The 19780-nt window shown below is 39.8% G+C and overlaps 1 protein-coding gene across 1 annotated transcript in view; it reads left to right on the forward strand.

Annotated features, from left to right (window-relative positions):
- The window catches only part of LOC134342966 (chloride channel protein C-like), a 90802-nt gene continuing 71022 nt past the window's right edge, over positions 1 to 19780 (forward strand). Inside the window, exons 1-8 of the mRNA XM_063041718.1 lie at positions 1 to 446; positions 3396 to 3848; positions 10203 to 10332; positions 11019 to 11099; positions 15053 to 15228; positions 16799 to 16891; positions 17491 to 17734; positions 19530 to 19724. Coding sequence (XP_062897788.1) covers positions 3619 to 3848; positions 10203 to 10332; positions 11019 to 11099; positions 15053 to 15228; positions 16799 to 16891; positions 17491 to 17734; positions 19530 to 19724 — 1149 coding nt within the window. The 5' untranslated portion in view covers positions 1 to 446; positions 3396 to 3618. The remainder of the gene's footprint in view (positions 447 to 3395; positions 3849 to 10202; positions 10333 to 11018; positions 11100 to 15052; positions 15229 to 16798; positions 16892 to 17490; positions 17735 to 19529; positions 19725 to 19780) is intronic.

The following is a 19780-nucleotide window of genomic DNA, read 5'->3' on the forward strand; positions in this document are numbered from 1 at the left end:
AATGCACCAGTTTTATGATAAATTATTCCTATAATGTAGAGATCAAAATTTGCATTAGTTTTACTTGTTGTCTCAATACTGCAATCTTTGAGCTGAATGTTCATTACAGTTCCTAAAAGTTTGGTGTAATATGTTAGCCTTCCATATTTCATATGCAAGAACATACAATGCTCCCAGACAGCAAAAACTAATCATTTTCTATACAACCTCACATTTTCCTGAAATGCGAGCAGCAACGTACACCTTCATTAATGTCTCTATTCCTTTTCACATATTATTTCCTCACAGGTTACCTTGCAACGCTTCAAGTGAACAAGTAAATCTTACCAACACACATCAAAGTTGCTGGTGAACGCAGCAGGCCAGGCAGCATCTGTAGGAAGAGGTGCAGTCGACGTTTCAGGCCGAGACCCTTCGTCAGGACTCAGAATTCCTGTTGTTTGCAAGTAAATCTTACCATTCTGTCTTTTAATCAATGATTTTTGAGGACCTCCATTGGTCGGGATCAACCATAAATATTGCCTCCTAGCTGTCTACGTGCCAGGGCAGTACGATATGGAGAGCAAGCTGTTGTCCATGCAGCAGACTCTCCCTCTCCACGCAGCTGATGAATGCAAAGGCAGAGACTGACAACAGCCTGGTACCAGTGCCATCGCCAGAGTTACCAGTCAGCATTGTACCCAATGTAGGACTGCCTTAGGGACTCCAGCTTCAGATTTTTCCTTGGGGTTTACCCCCAAAGCCTTCTCCATGAGTGGTTACAGCTGCAAGGCAGTAGAGGTTTGAGATCAGAGCTTTCATTCTGCTAGATGTGCAGCCAATCACAGTTGATGAGCCTCAACTGCCCAAAATGACTGGTTTTACGGTACCAGTAACCCTTCTCCTGTCAGTCAAAATGGTTCCACTGGACTTAGTAGCTAAGCCACACATGAATGCTAGGAGTTGGACTTGGTTATTGGCAGTTCACACCATTGAGAGCCTTTAATAGGTAGTGGAAGCTTATCCCCACTACCTCCCTCGGCTATGACAACTTTAAGGAGCCATCAATAATTTGAACATGCTATCAGCACCTTATTTCCTTTAACATCTGCTGGACGATGCTGAGGATGTTCCTTTAACATCTGCCAGACGATGCTGAGGATGTTCTACGAGTCTGTGGTGGCCAGTACGATCATGTTTGCTGTTGTGTGCTGGGGCAGCAGGCTGAGGGTAGCAGACACCAACAGAATCAACAAACTCATTCATAAGGCCAGTGATTTTGTGGGGATGGAACTGGACTCTCTGACGGTGGTGTCTGAAAAGAGGATGCTGTCCAAGTTGCATGCCATCTTGGTCAATGTCTCCCATCCACTACATAATGTACTGGGTGGGCACAGGAGTACATTCAGCCAGAGACTCATTCCACCGAGATGCAGCACAGAGCGTCATAGGAAGTCATTCCTGCCTGTGGCCATCAAACTTTACAACTCCTCCCTTGGAGAGTCGGACACCCTGAGCCAATAGGCTGGTCCTGGACTTATTAAATAATTTATTGACATAATTTACATATTACTATTTAACTATTTATGGTTCTATTACTATTTATTATTTATGGTGCAACTGTAATGAAAACCAGTTTCCCCTGGGATCAATAAAGTATGACTATGACTATATGAGCCCTTGTGTTTAACAACCTCACATGTTGTCCACAAAAAAATGCTCATGATTGTATGGTTACGTACAGCTCAAATACAGACAAATCAAAGGTGGTGACAAATTGGCATACAGGAGGGCAAATGAAAATCTGATTGACTGGTTCCACAACAACCTCTCATTCAGCATCAGCAAAACCAGAGAGCTGCTTATTGAATACAGTGGGAAGAAGCTGGAGGCCCATGAGACTGTGCTCATTAGCGGAATGAAGGTGGAGAGGGTCGATACTTAAAGGACTTGGTGTTAACATTTCAGAGACTGGAGACGAGCATATTAAGTATCATCACTAACGCCACTATAGAGCCTCCACTTTCTCAGAAGTTGGTGCAGATTAACATAGCACCAAAAATTCTGACAAACTTCTATAGATGTATAATGGAGAGTATCCTAACTGGTTGCATCACAGCCTGGTATGGAAACACCAATGCCCAAGAATGGTAAAGAGCAGAGAAAGTGGTGGATACAGCCTAGTCCATCACAGGCAAAGCCCTCCCCACCATTGAATACATTTACATGGATCGATGTCACAAGAAAGCAGTATCTTTCAACAAAAAACCTCACCATCTAATTCATGCCTTCTTCTTTCTACTACCGTCAGTTAGCAGCTACAGAAACTTTGCATCCCACACTACCAGATTCAAGAATAGTTATTACCTTACAATCATTAGGCTGCTGAACTGGCATGGATAACTTCAATCACCACTACTCTGAACTGATTCTATGACTTACAGACTTTAAGCAGACTTCAGACTCTGATAATACATTTTACTTTGAACTTTAAACTATATGATAACATGCTATCTGATCATAATTTACTTTGGACTTTGAAAATGGTGAATAAAACTGACAAAGAGCTAGTCAATAATAATGATTTATAATTATGAAAAAATCCAAAACCAAAAGAAAAATCAAAGAAACTCTGTACACAAACCAACATATAGGCTTCCAGAGATTATGGAAAATTCTAAACTGAGTACTGTTCATCTCAGTGAAGTGAATGGAATGCCAGTGCCAGGCCCATATAGACCAATTCCCTCTTTTCTCCAGGTTCTGATGGAAGCCTTTGTCTCCCATGTCATTCTTTAAACGCTAAGTGCTTTATTTACCCTGGTGGGAGTGATTTTGGAATTACTAAATTGGTTTCCAGGGGGTACATTAGAAATGAGAACATCTGAGCAAGGGTTAACTATCCTGGAATGTCAGAATTTGGCTAAGACTTCACTGATGCTTCAGGGTCAAATGGCTGACAAGCGGACTGCTGCTCCTGAGAGCCATGTTGGGTGCTGCGGTGTCTCAGTTCCAGGAAACTAGATTTCACCTGGATCGCAGGTGTTGTATGTGTGGAGCTTGCATTTTCTTCCAACAATGTGGATTTCTGCTCAGGCTTGATCACCCATTCCCAAAGATGTCCTGACAGGTCAATTGGCTGCTGTAAACCACTGCATAGTCCAGATAAGTGCCAGAAGAGTAATAAGGGGAGTTGATAGACATATTGAGAGGGAATAAATTTCACATGGAAATCAGAAGCATGGTTCTGATGGAAGTAATCTGCTGAGAGCAGGCATGGATCCGATGAGCTAAAAGGACCTTCTCTCTCTTACTATCGTAGGCAATCTACCTGAGATTGGTGGCAGTAATTAGTTCACAATGTCGTGTAACTTATATGTGATCCTCTTACACCTAGAAAATTTCTATGTTATTAGGAAGGCTGTGCCTCTGTTGACTCATTATCTGCTGACAAAACTGGAAAAAGCAGGTTCATGGAAGCTCTCACCAGATGGTTCTATACATTACAAGAAGCAACCAAAATCTAGTTCCGACATCATTTTCTCTTCATATTAATACGCACTGACAGTTCAGCAAGGATCACAGCTGTTTTGACTTTTTGAAGCTGGATACAGAGTCTCTGAAAGCCAGTGGAGCTAAATGACTTCTCTGTTTAAACCTATCAAGAAATGGAGGGATTCTGAGGAAGATCCCTTGATCAGACCAGTGACAGATAAACTGAATGCTCAGAGAAGAAATGCTGGGGCTGATTTGATAAGAGTTAAGTACACTCAGAAGGATCGAGAGAGACTGGCATCACATGAGAGTCTGGATTATTTGCCTTCTCACAGTGAAGTTTATAAAAAATGGCTGAGAGAAGAGCCTTACAGGTAATGAACACAATTTCTAACCATTCTTCGTTTTTCCTTTCAAAGTTAAGAAATTAATGTCGACATATAAAAATGGAAGAATTATAAAGGTTATCACTACTTTCCTCTACTTAGTCAAGGGGCAGAAGAGTAGCCAGCATTTTTACAATCAACTCTAAAACTATGAGTAATACATATGGGGTACTTGTGTCACGTACAAAAATTGACTGTGGAGGAGATTGGTCTCAGATGGGATTTCTTTCATGATGGAATAGCCCACATATGCTTCCTGCATGCACGAAGAAAGGGTACTTAGCCAAAGGGCTGGTGGTACTTGGTGTCCATAGAATTGTATCCTAGCAGAAGTAAATGGCTTTGTATGAAAGTACTAAAGATGAAAAAGGGAGAAGCCCTTTTTCAGAAAATAATCACTTAAATTCATGAGTTCAGAATCAGAATTAGGCTTAATATCACTGGTATATGTAGCAAAATTTGTTGTTTAGCGGGGAAGAAGCAGTTCCTGAAACATTGAATGTGTGTCCTCTGGTTCCTGTACCATTTCCTTGATGGTACCAATTGGAAGAGGATGATAGGGGTCTTTAATAATGAATGCTACTTTTTTGAGGCATCACCTTTTGAAGATGTCCTCGATGCTGGAGAGGCTTGTGCCCATGATGGAAATGGCTGAGTTTACAACTACTTGCAGCTTTTTCTGCTCCTATGCAGTGGCCCCTCCATACCAAGCAGTGATACCTCCAGAGCACATCAGTGGAAATGTCTTTGGTTACATACCAATTATCCTCAAACTCGTTATGAAATGTGGAAAAAAGTACAGTTGATGTTTTGGCCCATTCTTTTTCCTATAGATGCTGCCTGACCTGCTGATTTCCTCCAGCATTTTGTGTGTGTTGCTTGGATTTACAGCATCTGCAGATTTTCCCTTCCTTATGGCACTGTCATGCCTTCTTTGTAACTGCATCAATATGTTGAGCTCAGGATAGATCTTCAGAGATATTGGCACCCAAGAACTTGAAACTGCTCACAATTTCTACTACTGATCCCTTGATGAGAACTGGTGTGTGTTCTCTAAAAACTGTATGGGAATTCAGTTTGTATTCAGCTAGTTCCAGTGGGCAAGATTTTCCATTTATTATTTGGTGGCCTTTTAAATTCGCTGGAGAGTTTTCTCAAAACCCATCCATGAGATTTGTTGGACATTGTTACAAATTTATACGCAGCTACTGTGTGGAGAATTGGTGTGTGTCTTGGAAGTGATATGCTATAATTAGATAATTTGTTATTGTGTATATTCATGTTAGAAATAAGCTATTGGCATATAAATAAAGACAATCTTTATTTACAGAACTTTGGATATAAAACAGATACAGAATTATTATTTTCCTGGCTGATGATAGTAGTAATATTATCTAATAACATTTACAACTCATTCACAAGAAGATGTCTTTCAAATTACTGATTTAATTGCATAGTATTTTCTAATTGGTCACTAGTTCTAAGAATTACTTCTCTCCATCTATTAATGAATATTTCCTCTTTTCGACGTTCAAGAAACGATGGGAGTCGGATGGTGTACATGGTGGAAGCAAGTAGAACATAGAACGGTACAGTACAGTAACAGGCCCTTTGGCCCGTGATGTCTGTCACTTGCAGGGAGAAGCAGGCAACATGGTGCAGGAATAACAAACTAGCTATTATACTGCGGCTACAGGAAACACCACTTACTTCGCAAACAGAATAGTAAAATAACTTACCTTACAAATCGGAATCAGGTTTAATATCATTGAAATTTGTTGTTTTGCAGCAGCAGCACAGTTCAATACCTAATCAACTTTAAAATATAAGATATATGTCCTGGGCATTGGGGTCCTTAATGATGAATGCCGCTTTTTTGAGACATCGCCTTTTGAAGGTGTCCTTGATGCTGGGAGACTAGTGTCAATGATGGAGCCGGCTAAGTTTGCAACCCTCTGCAGCTTTTTCTTATCCTCTGCAGTGGCCCCTCCAGACGAGATGATGCAACCAGTTAGAATGCTTCCCATAGTACATCTAGGGAAACTTGCTGGAGCCTTTGGTGACATATCAAATCTCCTCAAACTGCTAATGAAGTATAGCCGCTGATGTGCCTTCTGATGTAGTCCCATTTCACCTGCAAGCTATCATTAAAAAAGAATTCTTGTTAACATGAAGACATGTAGTCTCATTCAAGAATTTCAGAGGCCCTACAGCCTCCAGTGAGCAGATCACTCCTCTGGCCTTCTTTCTGTCTTCTGATGGGTTAGCATGCAGTTCCAGATTTTTTTGAGTTTCAATCTCTGATCCAGCCCTTGCCCAACTGTTCTGAGAAGTTAAAATTCAGCCCCTGGTGTCTGTGAGATCTGAAGGATAACCCTTCAGATTTGCTCTCTGATTGCAACTTCCAAATCAGTATTTCAATATACTATTGCCCTGCAACTGTTAGACAGATTACCCACCATACTAGCGGCACGCTGTGCTTTAAAAATACACTAAAAATACCTTATGCTGAGCTGAAATATTCTGTAAGTTGCAAATCGTTATTAATGTCATGTGATGTGCTGTGTCACTGTTAGTCTCATATGTGTTGACCAATTATGAGATTTGTGCTGTAAGCACAAACTAAATAGTGCAAGAAGATAGAGCTGCTAATTCACAATGGAAACACCCTGATAAGGAAATAAGGAAATAAATTAAAATCATGAAATGCCAGTTAACTTGGGAGGCCCTTAAAAGGAATAATTGAAGTTGTGAACTCTTATATTTCAAATAGTGGATTGATGGTAGGGTTTGTTAAATTTTAAATTTTAACCTCCTTTATTGATTTATTTTCAACGCAAAGTCCTGACGAAGGGTCTCGGCCCGAAATGTCGACTGTACCTCTTCCTAGAGATGCTGCCTGGCCTGCTGCGTTCACCAGCAACTTTTATGTGTGTTGATTTATTTTCAATCTTATTCCAATCTTATTTCTCTTCCTTTTACCTGCTTCTCTATCTAATTTGAGACTTATTTCCTTTTCCAACATCTTCCAGTTATTTTGTGTACCCTTAAAATATTATTGATTGTGACAGACTTCAAAATAATATTTTAATTTTACAGAAAGTAAATGGCAAATGATTGAGAAGAAAATGAGACAGGAATATTTCCAATTAAGTACAGAAGTCAAACACTAGGTTAATATTCCCCACTGTCCACATTAACAGTTTGCATTGTTAGATATCCAAAGTTGAATATAATTGGAACTGAAGGAAAGGAAGACAGTCCCATTCAGGGCACAGGGAATCAAAGAGAAAGGAAGAAAGGTCAACTAAAGGCAAACCACAAGATGAGCATTAGTTCTCCAACATTGGTGCACGAAACTCTTAGATTTAATGAATTGGAACTTGTTAGAAAATGACATCTGCTGTGTTTCCCAGTGTGTTAGAAGTTTAACAAGTTTAGCTAAGCCTGGGCAAGTTTAGGTTTCTGTGTGTATGTAGAAGTACTGAACCTGTTGAGCATGCTTCAGCTGTGATTCCCTGAACAAGTTGCAATTCCCCAGAAATTTTGCTATGGATTCTGCCTTCTAAGTCTGCAGTGTGTTAGATTTGAAGTAGAAACATCAATTAGAATCATTTGAATAGAGAACTATTGCAAGAGGCAAAGGCAACGTGCATTGTTTTAATCAATGGAGTTTGTTTTTAAATTCTTAATGCTCTTTTTTAAGTGATTTTGAAAATATATGTATATAAATGCAATTTAGTTTTTAAGTTGTTTGATTCAGTTTTAAAATTCTTCTGATTGTCAAGGAAATTTTAACTCTTATCTGTGGATAGTCCTATTGATGTGTCTTAGCTGGCTGTCTAAAATTTTTAGGGTGTTTCATGTGTAGGGTTTACACTGCCCCACCTATATGAAAAGTTATGCTGTGTAATAACTTACCAGCACTGGACCTTAACATTTTGGATTGAGACGACTTTGGGATGCAAGTTAGCATTGTGAGATCTGGACAAAGATGGTCTATATTTGTAAGCATATGGGCAGGGAGTGCATGTGGTTGTCTCTGGCAGCATTTATGGCCATAGTATTTTCCATTCTTTCATTATTGATGTATTATTCTGGATGGCCCAAGAATTGGCAGAAAAGGAGGAGCAATAACCGCGTCAACCTTTACCAAAAACTTCTCTATCTTTCTAAGGACAGGAAACAGAAGCTATAAGACCTATGTAATTGAGGAGCAGTACATGAGACTTAGCAGCTCAAAACCAGGTACCCACGAGCAGTCTGTAAATTTTCAATCCAACACTACCTGTAACCTTGAAAGCTGGCATACCATTCACTCTACTAATACCATCAAAGTTAGGGATTTGAAAGTGTTCAATAAAGAGTGTGGAAGAGAATGGCAGGAACAGCAACATCCATCCTACAGATGCACTGTAGAAAGTACCTTAATCGGGTGCATCATGGCCTGATAGATTAATTCCAACACACAGGAACACAAGACCCTGCAAAGAGAGGTGGATGCAGCCCAGTCCATTGTGTGCACAACCTTTCCCACCAATGACAGCATCTACAGGAGGTACAGCCTCAAAATGGCAGTATCTATCATCAAGGATCTCCACCATCCAGATCATGCCATCTTCTCACTGCTACCATCAAGCAGGAGGTACAGAAGCCTTGAGTCCCAGATCGCTGGGTTCAGGAACAGTTGTATTCCTACAACCATCAACCATTCTTGAGCTGATCTGCATGACCCTAACCCTGGGCCAGCAATGGGACACCAAAGATCACTTTTTGCACTGTCATTGACTACGTCTGATTCTTTTTTCCTTTCTTTCTTTCCTTGCTGTCTTGCATTATTTATATTTTGTGTTGGCTGTGCCCATATGCCTGTGATGCTGCTTCAAGCAAGATGTTTATTGTACCTGCACCTCAATGTACTTAGGCATGTGCCAACAAACTCAGCAGAAAGTTGCCTTCTAAATAGCAGCAAACTGTGAAAGGATTAAATGATCAAAGCTCTGCAGACCTGCCACATCCATGTGTGTGATAATGTACAATCAATGAGGGGGAGCCTCCATGAAAGTCACCCTCCTCAAAAAACAAGGTCAAAGCATTTGTGATGTTCTTTTGCCAGAAGAGCAGAGTCTTTGGTCACTCCCTGATGTTATCTCCTTCACAGAGGCTAATCTTTATCAAATGTTGTTCTATTCACATGATGTCAAGAGCGGCTTAGAACAGTGGTCACATTAGAGGCTATTGTGCCCCAAAAACATCCTTGACTTGGTACTGTGGAGTCATACTCCGGCACTAGCTGTGCCTCCCACCAAGCCAATCCAGTGCATCAACTCAACAATGTGGAACATTGCCTAGTTAATTAATACTCAGAACACACAGGGCAAATCTATATGCTAGTTTGTTCTCAATTCCGATGGTGCAAGTTCACACTCAATAATGATCAAAACAATGAAAGGTAATGTCCACTAACAAATTAGACATAATGTGACTCCAGTAGAAAGCACTCTAATGGCTTGAAGTAACCCCAGCCCCAGGAAAGTCCCCAAATGTTGTTTTAACTGTTTTATCAACTACCTTCTCTCTATTAAAGTATCTTAACTGGTGGTGTTCATTAATGACTGCACAATAATAAAATTATGAAGACCAGTTGTGTAGAATTAGCATGTGCTTCCTCATGTTTAGGAGAAGGAGTGGTATGTTAAGGCTATTATTTCCTCTTGTAGAAATATCCAGAATGAGTAACTCTTCAATGAATTTCATTAATTTGTGAGTGAAATTACTGGGTACTTTTTAGAATATAGAGCATGCAGCACAGGAAAAGGCCCTTTGGCCAACAATGTCTGTGCCAAACATGAAGCCGAATTAAGTTAAATCTCTTCTGCCTGCACATGATCTATATTCCTCTATTCCCTACATTTTCACGTGCCTATTTCAAAGCCTTATAAATGCCACAATTGAATGCCTCCACTAGTACCCATGGAGCTGGTTCTAAGCACCTACCACACTGTACAAACAGACATCCTGCCCTCACATCTCTTAAGCTTTCCCGCCTCTCACCTTAAATGCATGTCCTCTATTATCTGAAGTTTCCATTCTTTGCCAGAAAGGTTAGATGTAATTTGGAAATTGCTCACCCAAGAAGCTCCAGGCACTGGATCAATTGAATCTTCAAGTCTGAAAGCGACAGTTTTTTTGGTTAAATACAGGGGTTGTTTGACATGGATGAAAAAACAAGTAAATGGAATTGTCAGTCAAGATTTGATGTTAAACCAGCATGGTGGAGCAGAATAGTTGAACTTCTCATGTGCCTGTTTGAGTACACTCATTTTTTCCCTTCTCTTCTAGGTCAGACTGGGACCACTGGTTTATGATGGGATTGATTGGAATAGCAGTTGGAATCCTGGGTTTTTTTGTATACCAGGCCATTGACACAATTAATACATTGAAATGGAAGTTGGTTCTGCATTATATCCAGGTAAAGAACAATTACAAAAGACTGTGTGTTAATGAATACTAAATTTTCTTTTCAGTTTCTGAATTGTAATTTGTTTTCTTTGTGTTTAAATTATGCAACTGTGAAAGCAGAAATAACACAGTTCCACTTGTTTCTAATTTTCTTGTTAAGTTAACTCATTACTTTATAATAATTTTATTTCTGGCACAGCAGGCCAGATGAAGAGTCTCGACATAAAATGCTGACTGTCCATTTTTCTCCTCAGATGCTGCCTGACCCATTGATTTCCTCTGGCATGTTTGTTGCTCCAAGTTCCAGCATCTGTTGTCTCTTGTGTCTCTAAAACATTTCTCTACTTTTATATATAAACATTGAGCAGTCATTTTCCTCCTTAGCTCGTATGTCATGCATCATTTCTGGCTGAGTGCCAAGAGATAGGCTGTGATCAGTTAAGAGAGTGTTGCGAGGGAAGAGTGGGTGTGTTGGGCAGTCTGGATGGGTGGGTTAGTAGTGCCTCCCTTGAAATACACTGATCAGCACCATGAAAGACACAGATCAGTCCCATGGTAAGCCACAGTTCAAGGAATGTGTATACTTAATGTTTCATTGATGAAATGTACCCCATCTTTCCTTAGGAATAATTTACATGAGAGATAACATATTCGGTTTCCAACCTAACCAAACTTATTTTTAAAAACTATATATAGAACAATCAATTTTTCCTCACGTGGATCTATGTCGTTGGAATTGGAGCAGTAATGGTCACACTGTCATCTGGAGTGGTGCTGGTAAGCTCCTCTCTTGTAAACTTTTCACAAGCTAGTTTCTAATAAGTTAATTATGAAACATTGTAGATCAAATGGTTCATATTTAATGAGATGGATAATGAAGTGGGACTGGAGAATCAGAATCAGGATCAAGTTTAATATTACTGGCATATATCGTGAAATTTGTAACTTTTCAACAGCAGTACAATGCAATACATGGTAAATATAGGAAAAAAGCTGAATTACAATAAGTATATATGTATATTAAATAGTTCAATTAAAATAAGTGGTACAAAAACAGGAATTAAAGAAAATAGTGACGTAGTGTTCATGGGTTCAATGCCCATTTAGGAATCGGATGGCAGAGGGGAAGAAGCTGTTCCTGAATTGCTGAGTGTGTGCCTTCAGGCTTCCATACCTCCTACCTGATGGTAACGGTGAGAAAAGGGCATGCCCTGGGTGCTGGAGGTCCTTAACAATGGACCCTACCTTTCTGAGGCACCGCTCCCTGAAGATGTCTTGGATATTATGGAGGCTAGTACCCATGATGGAGCTGACTAATTTTACCACTTACTGCAGCTTACTTCGATCCTGTGCAGTAGGCCCTCCATACCAGACAGTGATTGTTTAAGGTGACAAACCCTTGTCTTACCTTTCCTGAAGTCCACAATCAGCTCTTTGGTCTCACTAACGTTGGGTGCAAGGTTATTGCTATGTCACCACTCAACTAGCTGGTAGTCCTCTCATCGCCATCTCTGATTCTGCCAACAGTGGTTGTTTATATATGGCATTTAAGCCATGCCTAGACACACAGTCATGTGTGTAGCGACAGTAGAGCAGAGGGCTAAGCACACATCCCTGAGGTGCGCCAATCCGCACAAATTGTAGTCTTTCCGCTTAGTAAGTTGAGGATTTAGTAGCAGAGGGAGGTACAGAGGCCCAGATTCTACAGATATCGAAATCATACAAGTGAAGAGAAGGGCAGCTGGGAATGGCTTATCCATTGAAGAAAGCAGTCAAAGAAATATTTAAGTGTTTGAATTGTTCCTTGGGCTTTCATTTATCAAGTTACTTTGCTTGCCTTTATTAAGGTGGTTAGGCGAGTTGGAATGTTAATTCTGATTACAGTACTGTACCTCTCTACAGATGTTGCCTGACCTATTCAAAGTAAAAATCAAAGTAAAATTTATTATCAGAGTACATATATGTCACCACATCCAACCCTGAGATTCTTTTTCTGCGGGCATACTTGGCAAATCTATAGAACAGTAGCTGTAGACTTAAACGTCAGGAACTGTAAACTGTAAACAAACTGTTCAGATGCAGATATAAATAAATAGCAATAAATAACAAGCATGAAATAATAATATAGCAAAGTCCTTAAATGAGTGTTGCTATTCCCGTTTGTTCAAGAGCCTGATGGTTAAGGGGTAGTAACTGTTCTTGAACCTGGTGGTGCAAGTCCTGAGGCTCCTGTACTTCTACCTGATGGCAGCAGTGATAAAAGAGCATAGCCTGGGTGGTGAGCATCTTTGATGACGGATGCTGCTTTTCTACGGCAGTGTTTCAAGTTGATGTGCACAATGGTTGGGAGGGATTTACCTGTGATGTACTGGACCGGATCCACTACCTTTTGTAGGATTTTCTGCTCAGAGGTTTTGGTGTTTCCGTACCAGGCCATAACGCAGCCAGTTAGCACACTTCCCACCACACATCTATAGAAGTTTGTGAAGGTTTTTGATAACATGCCGAATCTCCACAGACTCCTGAGCCAAGGAAGTAGAGGCACTGTCATGCTTTCTTCACAATAATATTCATATGATGGGTTGAGGACTTAGTGACTCCCAGGAATTTAAAGTTACTGACCCTCTCCCCCTCTGATCCTCTGATGATTACTGGTTCATGGACCTCTGGTTTCCCTCTGAAGTTTATGATTAGTTCCTTAGTCTTGTTGATATTGAGTGAGAAGTTGCTGTTATTACACCACTCAGCTACGTTTTCAATCTCCCTCCTGTATGCTGATTCATCGCCACCTTTGATACAAGCCACAGCAGAGATGTCGTCAGCAAACTTATATATGGCGTTGGAGTTGTACTTAGCCTCGCAGTCATAGGTATAAAGCCAGTAGATCAGGGGGCTAAGTACACATCCCTGTGGTGCTCCTGTGCTGGTGGAAATTATGGAGGAGATATTTTTGGCAATCCGAACTGTAGTCATAAAGAGCATCCTGATGTATGCATCTTTGCTGTCAGCTGATCCAGGGTTGTGTGAAGAGCCAATGAGATAGCATCTGCTGTAGGCATGTTGCTTCAGTAGGTGAATTGGAAAGGATCCAAGTCACCATTCAGACAGGAGCTGTGTGGAGGGTTTTGGCCAACTGGGGTTGGGTAAGTACCTTTGCAAGACCATAGAATTGTGTGTCTGTATTGCTTAAGAGTTAGTCAGCAGAAAATCATGAAGCTGTCCTCTGCCCTACTGCTGTAGACATAAAATGACATGGTGTTGCTCTCTAGCTTGCAGCTGTACACCACGAGGCTACGTGACTTAGGTGTTCCTCCCTGTAGCTTGCCTAGGACAATACAAAACATGGAAATGTTGAACAAACTAGTCCTGTTAGAACTAACCATAAAGGGGGTGCATGTGCTGATTGTAAATGGAGTTGTTGCTCTCTGGTGCGGGATGGTTCTCCGTGTCACATAAATAAAGAGTCTCCTAATGAATACCTTGGTCTGAGTCTTGTGGGGAAAACAAATTCTCTAACAAGTTGATATGCTTCAACACCGACCACTCAAAACACTTCATCACTGTGGATGTAAGTGCCACTGTATGATAGTCATTTAGACAGGTTACCACGCTCTTCTTGGGCACTGGTACAATTGAAGCCTGCTTGAAGCGGATGGGTACCACACTCTGCGGGAGTGAGAGGTTGAAGATACCCGGGAATTCACCAGCCAGTTGGTTGGCACATGTCTTCAGTACATGTCTTCTCACTCCTTCAGGAGACTGCAGCATCAACCTCCATTTGGTCTGTTAGGAGCACAGGACCTCCCACCTTGCATCTGCACTGTCTTTTCAGTGAAAGTGGGAGCTGTTTCCTGACCCTTGCAGCCTCTATTTCCTTCAAAGTTTATGATGTTGCTACCATGAGAAATGAAGCTCCATGAGCTGATAACCTTCTTTGAAGGCTACGCAAAATTGGGTGAGGTCCTGTCAAGATTTGCACAAGTCTCGTACTGGTAATTATTTCTGGGTGTAAAACATGCAACAGCGTTTCATACTGCTGACTGTGTCAGTTTTGCAGTTTATTCATAGAATGGCAGAGTCGTGCAATGCAGAAACAGGCTCTCCAGTCCACACCGTCCATGCTGCCCATGGTACTCATCTATCTGCATTATGTCCATAATCTTCTATGCCATGGTAGTTCAAGTACTTGCCTTGATATTTTTTAACCATTTCTTAAAGCAACCAGTGCAAACTACAGCCACCCTCTGTGGGGAAAAATATTCCCTTCAGATCCCCTCTAAAGTTTCTACTTCTCACTTTAAGCTTATTGCTTCTTGTCTCTTGCACCCTCCTCGCAGGAATAAGATTTACTTTCTACTGTATGTGCCTCGTAATTTTATACACTTTTCTCAAGTCACCTCTTAGTTTTATCTGCTCTAGGGAAAACAAACCCAGCCTATCCAGTCTCTCCTTATATCTGAAATGTTCCAATCCAGGCAACATTCTGATGAATCTCCTCTGCACTCTCACCAACACAATCAAATCTTAAGTGTAGCCATATCTTGCAGCACCAAAAGTAAATTCACTCCATTTACAAGACATATTAAATGAATCATTTTTCTGACATCATCCTATGCCCCAAAATATTTAATGATCAGAAAGAAGAACTTGTCTAAATTCACTTTTGTAAAAAACTTGAAGGATTCACTATAATTATCGCTGATTAACATTATTTGGTTTGGTATTTCCAGTTTCTTTGTCCATTAGGAATGCCAAGTGGCTTGCCTGAAGTGATTGGATTTCTGAATGGTGCCTCAGTTCAATACATCTTTAACATTAGAACACTGATTGGGACCATGGTGTCTTGTGTGTTAGCTGTAGCCTCTGGGCTTTTCTGTGGGCCAGAAGGACCAATGATTCATATGGGGTAAGAAGATTACCACTGTGATTCAAGTACAATGCTAATTAGTCAAAAACAGAAAAAAAACCTGTGACGTTGTACTGGATTCAATGCCTGATTGAATCAAGATAAATAATGATTGTCAATATCACTTTCCAGAGTCCACAAGTGCCTCCTCTTTCAGATTGTACAAAAGAGGTCTGATACCAGTTGCAATTTGATTTTCTGAATCAATAGTAAAACTTGACAGAAATTGAAGCAGTGTTTTTGTTGTGTGATATTGGCATCAAAGTATTGTCCTGGTAGGAAAAAGTTCTATGTCAGCTACATTTGGACACTAATAACAAGATCTTCCTGTACAAAGTCCAAATGAAGAAATCTTCAAAAGTCATTATAAACTGTCCTAAGTCATCCATACACTATATCTTCAACGGCTATCTGTCTTCTGCCGTGATTTAAGGTGGCTACAAGTCAGATAGTCCAGTTTTTTCTGAAACTTGTAATGTTAAATTTGAGGGTCAGTATATGATCTAACAAGTCCAGAAAGAAATAATAATAATCATAATTATTTAGAATTGAGTAAAACCAGAATTTGCAAAGGACAATATTATTTAATGTGTTTCACTCAATTCAGTAGATGTTGGAAAGGTCAAAGAAAAGGTCAATATAGAAAAACTGAAAAACACTTTTAAATAAATGTGGAACTCTGGATCACATCTGAAAGATACTTTTGGTTCATTCTGAAAGTAATTTAACACCTGTATACTAAATTGGTAGGTTTTAATGTTCTGCTGGATACAAAAAAAAGGCAAAACATGTATTTCCCATAACTGATGTTCCACCATGTATTCAAAACAAATAATCTGAGTCACTGAAACAATGAGAACTGCCATCTGGGATATTTCCATGTCATGTGTTTTGATCAACAACATTCAAAGACATGTATGCTTTTTCACTGTTTGTTGATCCAGGCTATTCTCCTTTGTACCTGCATAAGCAAGTTTGTCAAAGTTTTAGATGACATGCCAAATTAGCACAAACTTCTAAGAAAGCAGAAGTGCTGCTGTTCCTTTGAAATTCACTTGTGTGCTGGTCTTAGGACAGCACAAGTCATCAGAATAAATCTGGGATTCTGGAGCTGTGAGGTTGTTCCATTACCTGCAGCCTTTGTCTGTGTAAACTTCATTTAATCTAATGTATGTGATAAAACTAGATTAAATCATGGAACCAACTTTACTGATTAGAACTCGTGCAGGGTTAATGTTACCAATAAGTATTATGGACTAATAATAGGAACATTTTGAGTAGCAGGCCTACTTACAGGATTGCTGAATACAAAGAAATGTTTATCACAAAGCACCAAAATTGCAGTAATACTTAAGTTCAATGTGAAAAAATGCCTTTGTTAGTGAAAAAAGGATTTTGTCAGTTTTTCAGTCTTGGTCTGTCCTGTGTTTCTGTGATACCACACCGGAGGAATATTGTATCATTTCTTAATGCATGCATTACTAAATGACAATAAAAGAGGACTGCGTGTCCTCATAATCTAAACTAATAATCTAATCTAAATGCACTTGTAATAACTGTTGCTTTGCAGTTCAATTTTAGGAAGTGGCCTGAGTCAGTTTAAATCTGACACACTTGGAGTACAATTGCCTTTCTTCACAAGGTTTCGGAACTGTGCTAACAGGTAACTGATCAGTTTTGAGTTAATAATTATTTATAAATAAAATAGTTATTTATTTATCTATTTATTGATTGATTGAGATGCAGTGTGGAATAGGCCCCACTGGGCCTTTGAGCTACACTACCCAGCAATCCCATGATTTAACCCTAGCCTAATCATGAGATAATTTACGATGACCAACTAACCTATCGACTGGTACGTCTTTGGACTGTGGGAGGAAGCCGGGTCACCCGGAGGAAGCCCACGCGGTCAGGGGGAGAATGTATAAACTCCTTACAGGCAGCGGCGAGAATTGAACCCAATCACCCTTACTGTAAAGCATTGTGCTAACCACTAGGCTACTGAATCTGAAGGTAAATTTTAACAGTAGTGGGAAACAGTTGATTTTATTTGTGCATTGCATTTGTAGATTAGGATCATGAATTTCTTGGTGTAATTAATGAGTCTGACACAAATTATTTTTCCTGTTGTCTGAACCATGAGTATAGCATGAATTAAAGTATAAAATTTTACTTTAATTGTAGGTGAAGGTACAGCATTTATCATAAATTTCCTGTTTAGAAGTGGTTAAAAATTATCCTCAGTTTGTCAATCTGTTTCAGGAGAAACTTCATTACTGCAGGGGCAGGAGCAGGGATAGCCTCTGTGTTCCGAGCCCCTGTGGGTGGGCTGCTGTTCACTTTTGAAGAGGTGGCTTCTTTCTGGGATATCAAACTAGCCTGGCAGACCTTCTTCTGTTGTTTGATGGCTGCATTCACCACTGATCTCCTCTCATCCTCTTTCCATGGATTCACTTATCAGGGCCATTTTGGATTCTTCAAGGCGGAAGAAAGTATTTTATTTGGGGTACGTTTTGTGAAAAGTCAAGAAACAGAGCTGCATTAAGTTAATATGCTGGTTACTGAAGAATATTCTAAATGCTCTAATATGCAAATAATAGTCAATCAAAACATCAAGCAACATTTAAAAAACAATAATAATGCCTTGGAAAGGGACAAACTCTCATCTGGTTTTCATGATTTGGAATATTGCAAAAACAATTTTTATTCTCTTTATGATGTCAATGAGGATGACTTTACAAGCGAATGGAGAATTTTATTAGGGAAACTCACCATCAAAAAATTTCCAGTTCAAGGTAACCTCCCATTCAGATGACAAACTCTTTATTCCGTTCATACCACCAGAGGGCTTCCCAGTTTTACATCATTGCCCTCTCAGTCAGCAGGCAATACACTTATTAAAGTGGAATAAATTAATTTAATAAATAAATACAAGATAATATAATAATAATACTTCAGATAATTGGTCTGTTCTTTGGAAAACACTGTTGTACCAGGAAGCATGCTCCCTACCTGCTGTGGGCTATTCTTCTCACCTTAGCATCTTTTTGTAAAATGCAACTGAGGTAAGAAATTAGTCATCTCAATGACACCACTCGCTATAATGTGATCATAACACAATTTGGGTAATTTCTTCCTTTCTTACCTTTTTGAAGGAAATCGTCTTAAACTGTTTAGAGCTTGAAGTATACATAAAATAGAAGCCAGAAATCTATTTCCTTAAAATTAACAGATTCCCTCGCTACAACAGCAACCATACTTCAGAAGTACTGACTTGTCTGTAAAAGTACTTTGATACATCTTGAAAGAATTGTGAAATGTGCTGTTTACATGCAAGAATACACAAAAAACCTGTTTTGTACCTTCAAAGCTGCCTGGAGGGGTGGTTTGAAACATGTTTTATACATTGGGCCCCTATAGAATGAGGCAGAGAGTGTTTTATGCAATAGACCAGTCTGGGTAAATGTGCTCAAAGGCCTTTCCTACATATTTATTGATGGAAAAGACATAATGTTATAAATTGTGCCAAGCTGATAAAGGGATGGAGGTAGTGTTTGCGGAGGAAGACCCAGAATGGGATTATTAGGATATTAGGGGTGAGTTCAGGGCATCAGGAGTGATGGGAAAAGGTGGTCATGACTTCCAGGGGCATGATTTGTCAGCAGCATGTAATTGGCTCAGCTGGATGAATTAGGTATCAGGAAAGCAGTTAGGCCAGAAGCTAGCGACAGGTAGCCAGAAAGGCTTTTGGGTGGGTGGTTATGGGAGGAGGTGTTAGTAATTAGAAACTTGAGTGGTAAATAAAAGACAAATTCTGTTGAAAATCAGATACTGTAACATGGTGGCCACTTTAAACAGTGTTAAAGCAATTTCTGGTGCCTTTTGAAGAACAGATTTTAAGTGGCGTGGATCACCCACGTAATCCTCTGCAAACTCTTAACTCAGCATTGACCAGGGTTTTAGTAAATTCCATCCTCTGCATTGTTAAGATGCAGATTTCCTTTACCAATATTTTCCTGAAATCTGTTTTGGTACTGTCATTCTTTAAAGAGATAAAGCTTCTTAAGTTAAATTAGTGCAACACACATAAAAGTTGCTGGTGAACACAGCAGGCCAGGCAGCATCTCTAGGAAGAGGTGCAGTCGACGTTTCAGGCCGAGACCCTTCATCAGGACCCTTGCATTCACCAGCAACTTTTATGTGTGTTGCTTGAATTTCCAGCATCTGCAGAATTCCTGTTGTTTAAGTTAAGTTAGTATTGGTATTTACCAGCTATTCTCTTTCATGACGCCTACATCTAGGTGAAATATTTGCTGGACATGAACATTTTGATCTTCATTCCAACCATTATCCTGGGAATAATAGGAGGTCTGCTGGGAGCATTGTTTATCTCAATGAACATAAGAGTCAACCAATTTCGGATAAAATTCTATAACTTAATTAAGCATCCATTAATCGGAAAGATAAGCAAGCTCTTGGAGGCAATCCTGATTTTGGTAAGTTTTTATTGTATTATACAGTTGAATGTAGGTAATTTTGTTATTGATTTCTC

Source organism: Mobula hypostoma, chromosome 1, assembly GCF_963921235.1.
Source record: "Mobula hypostoma chromosome 1, sMobHyp1.1, whole genome shotgun sequence".
Classification (NCBI taxonomy): Eukaryota; Metazoa; Chordata; class Chondrichthyes; order Myliobatiformes; family Myliobatidae; genus Mobula; species Mobula hypostoma.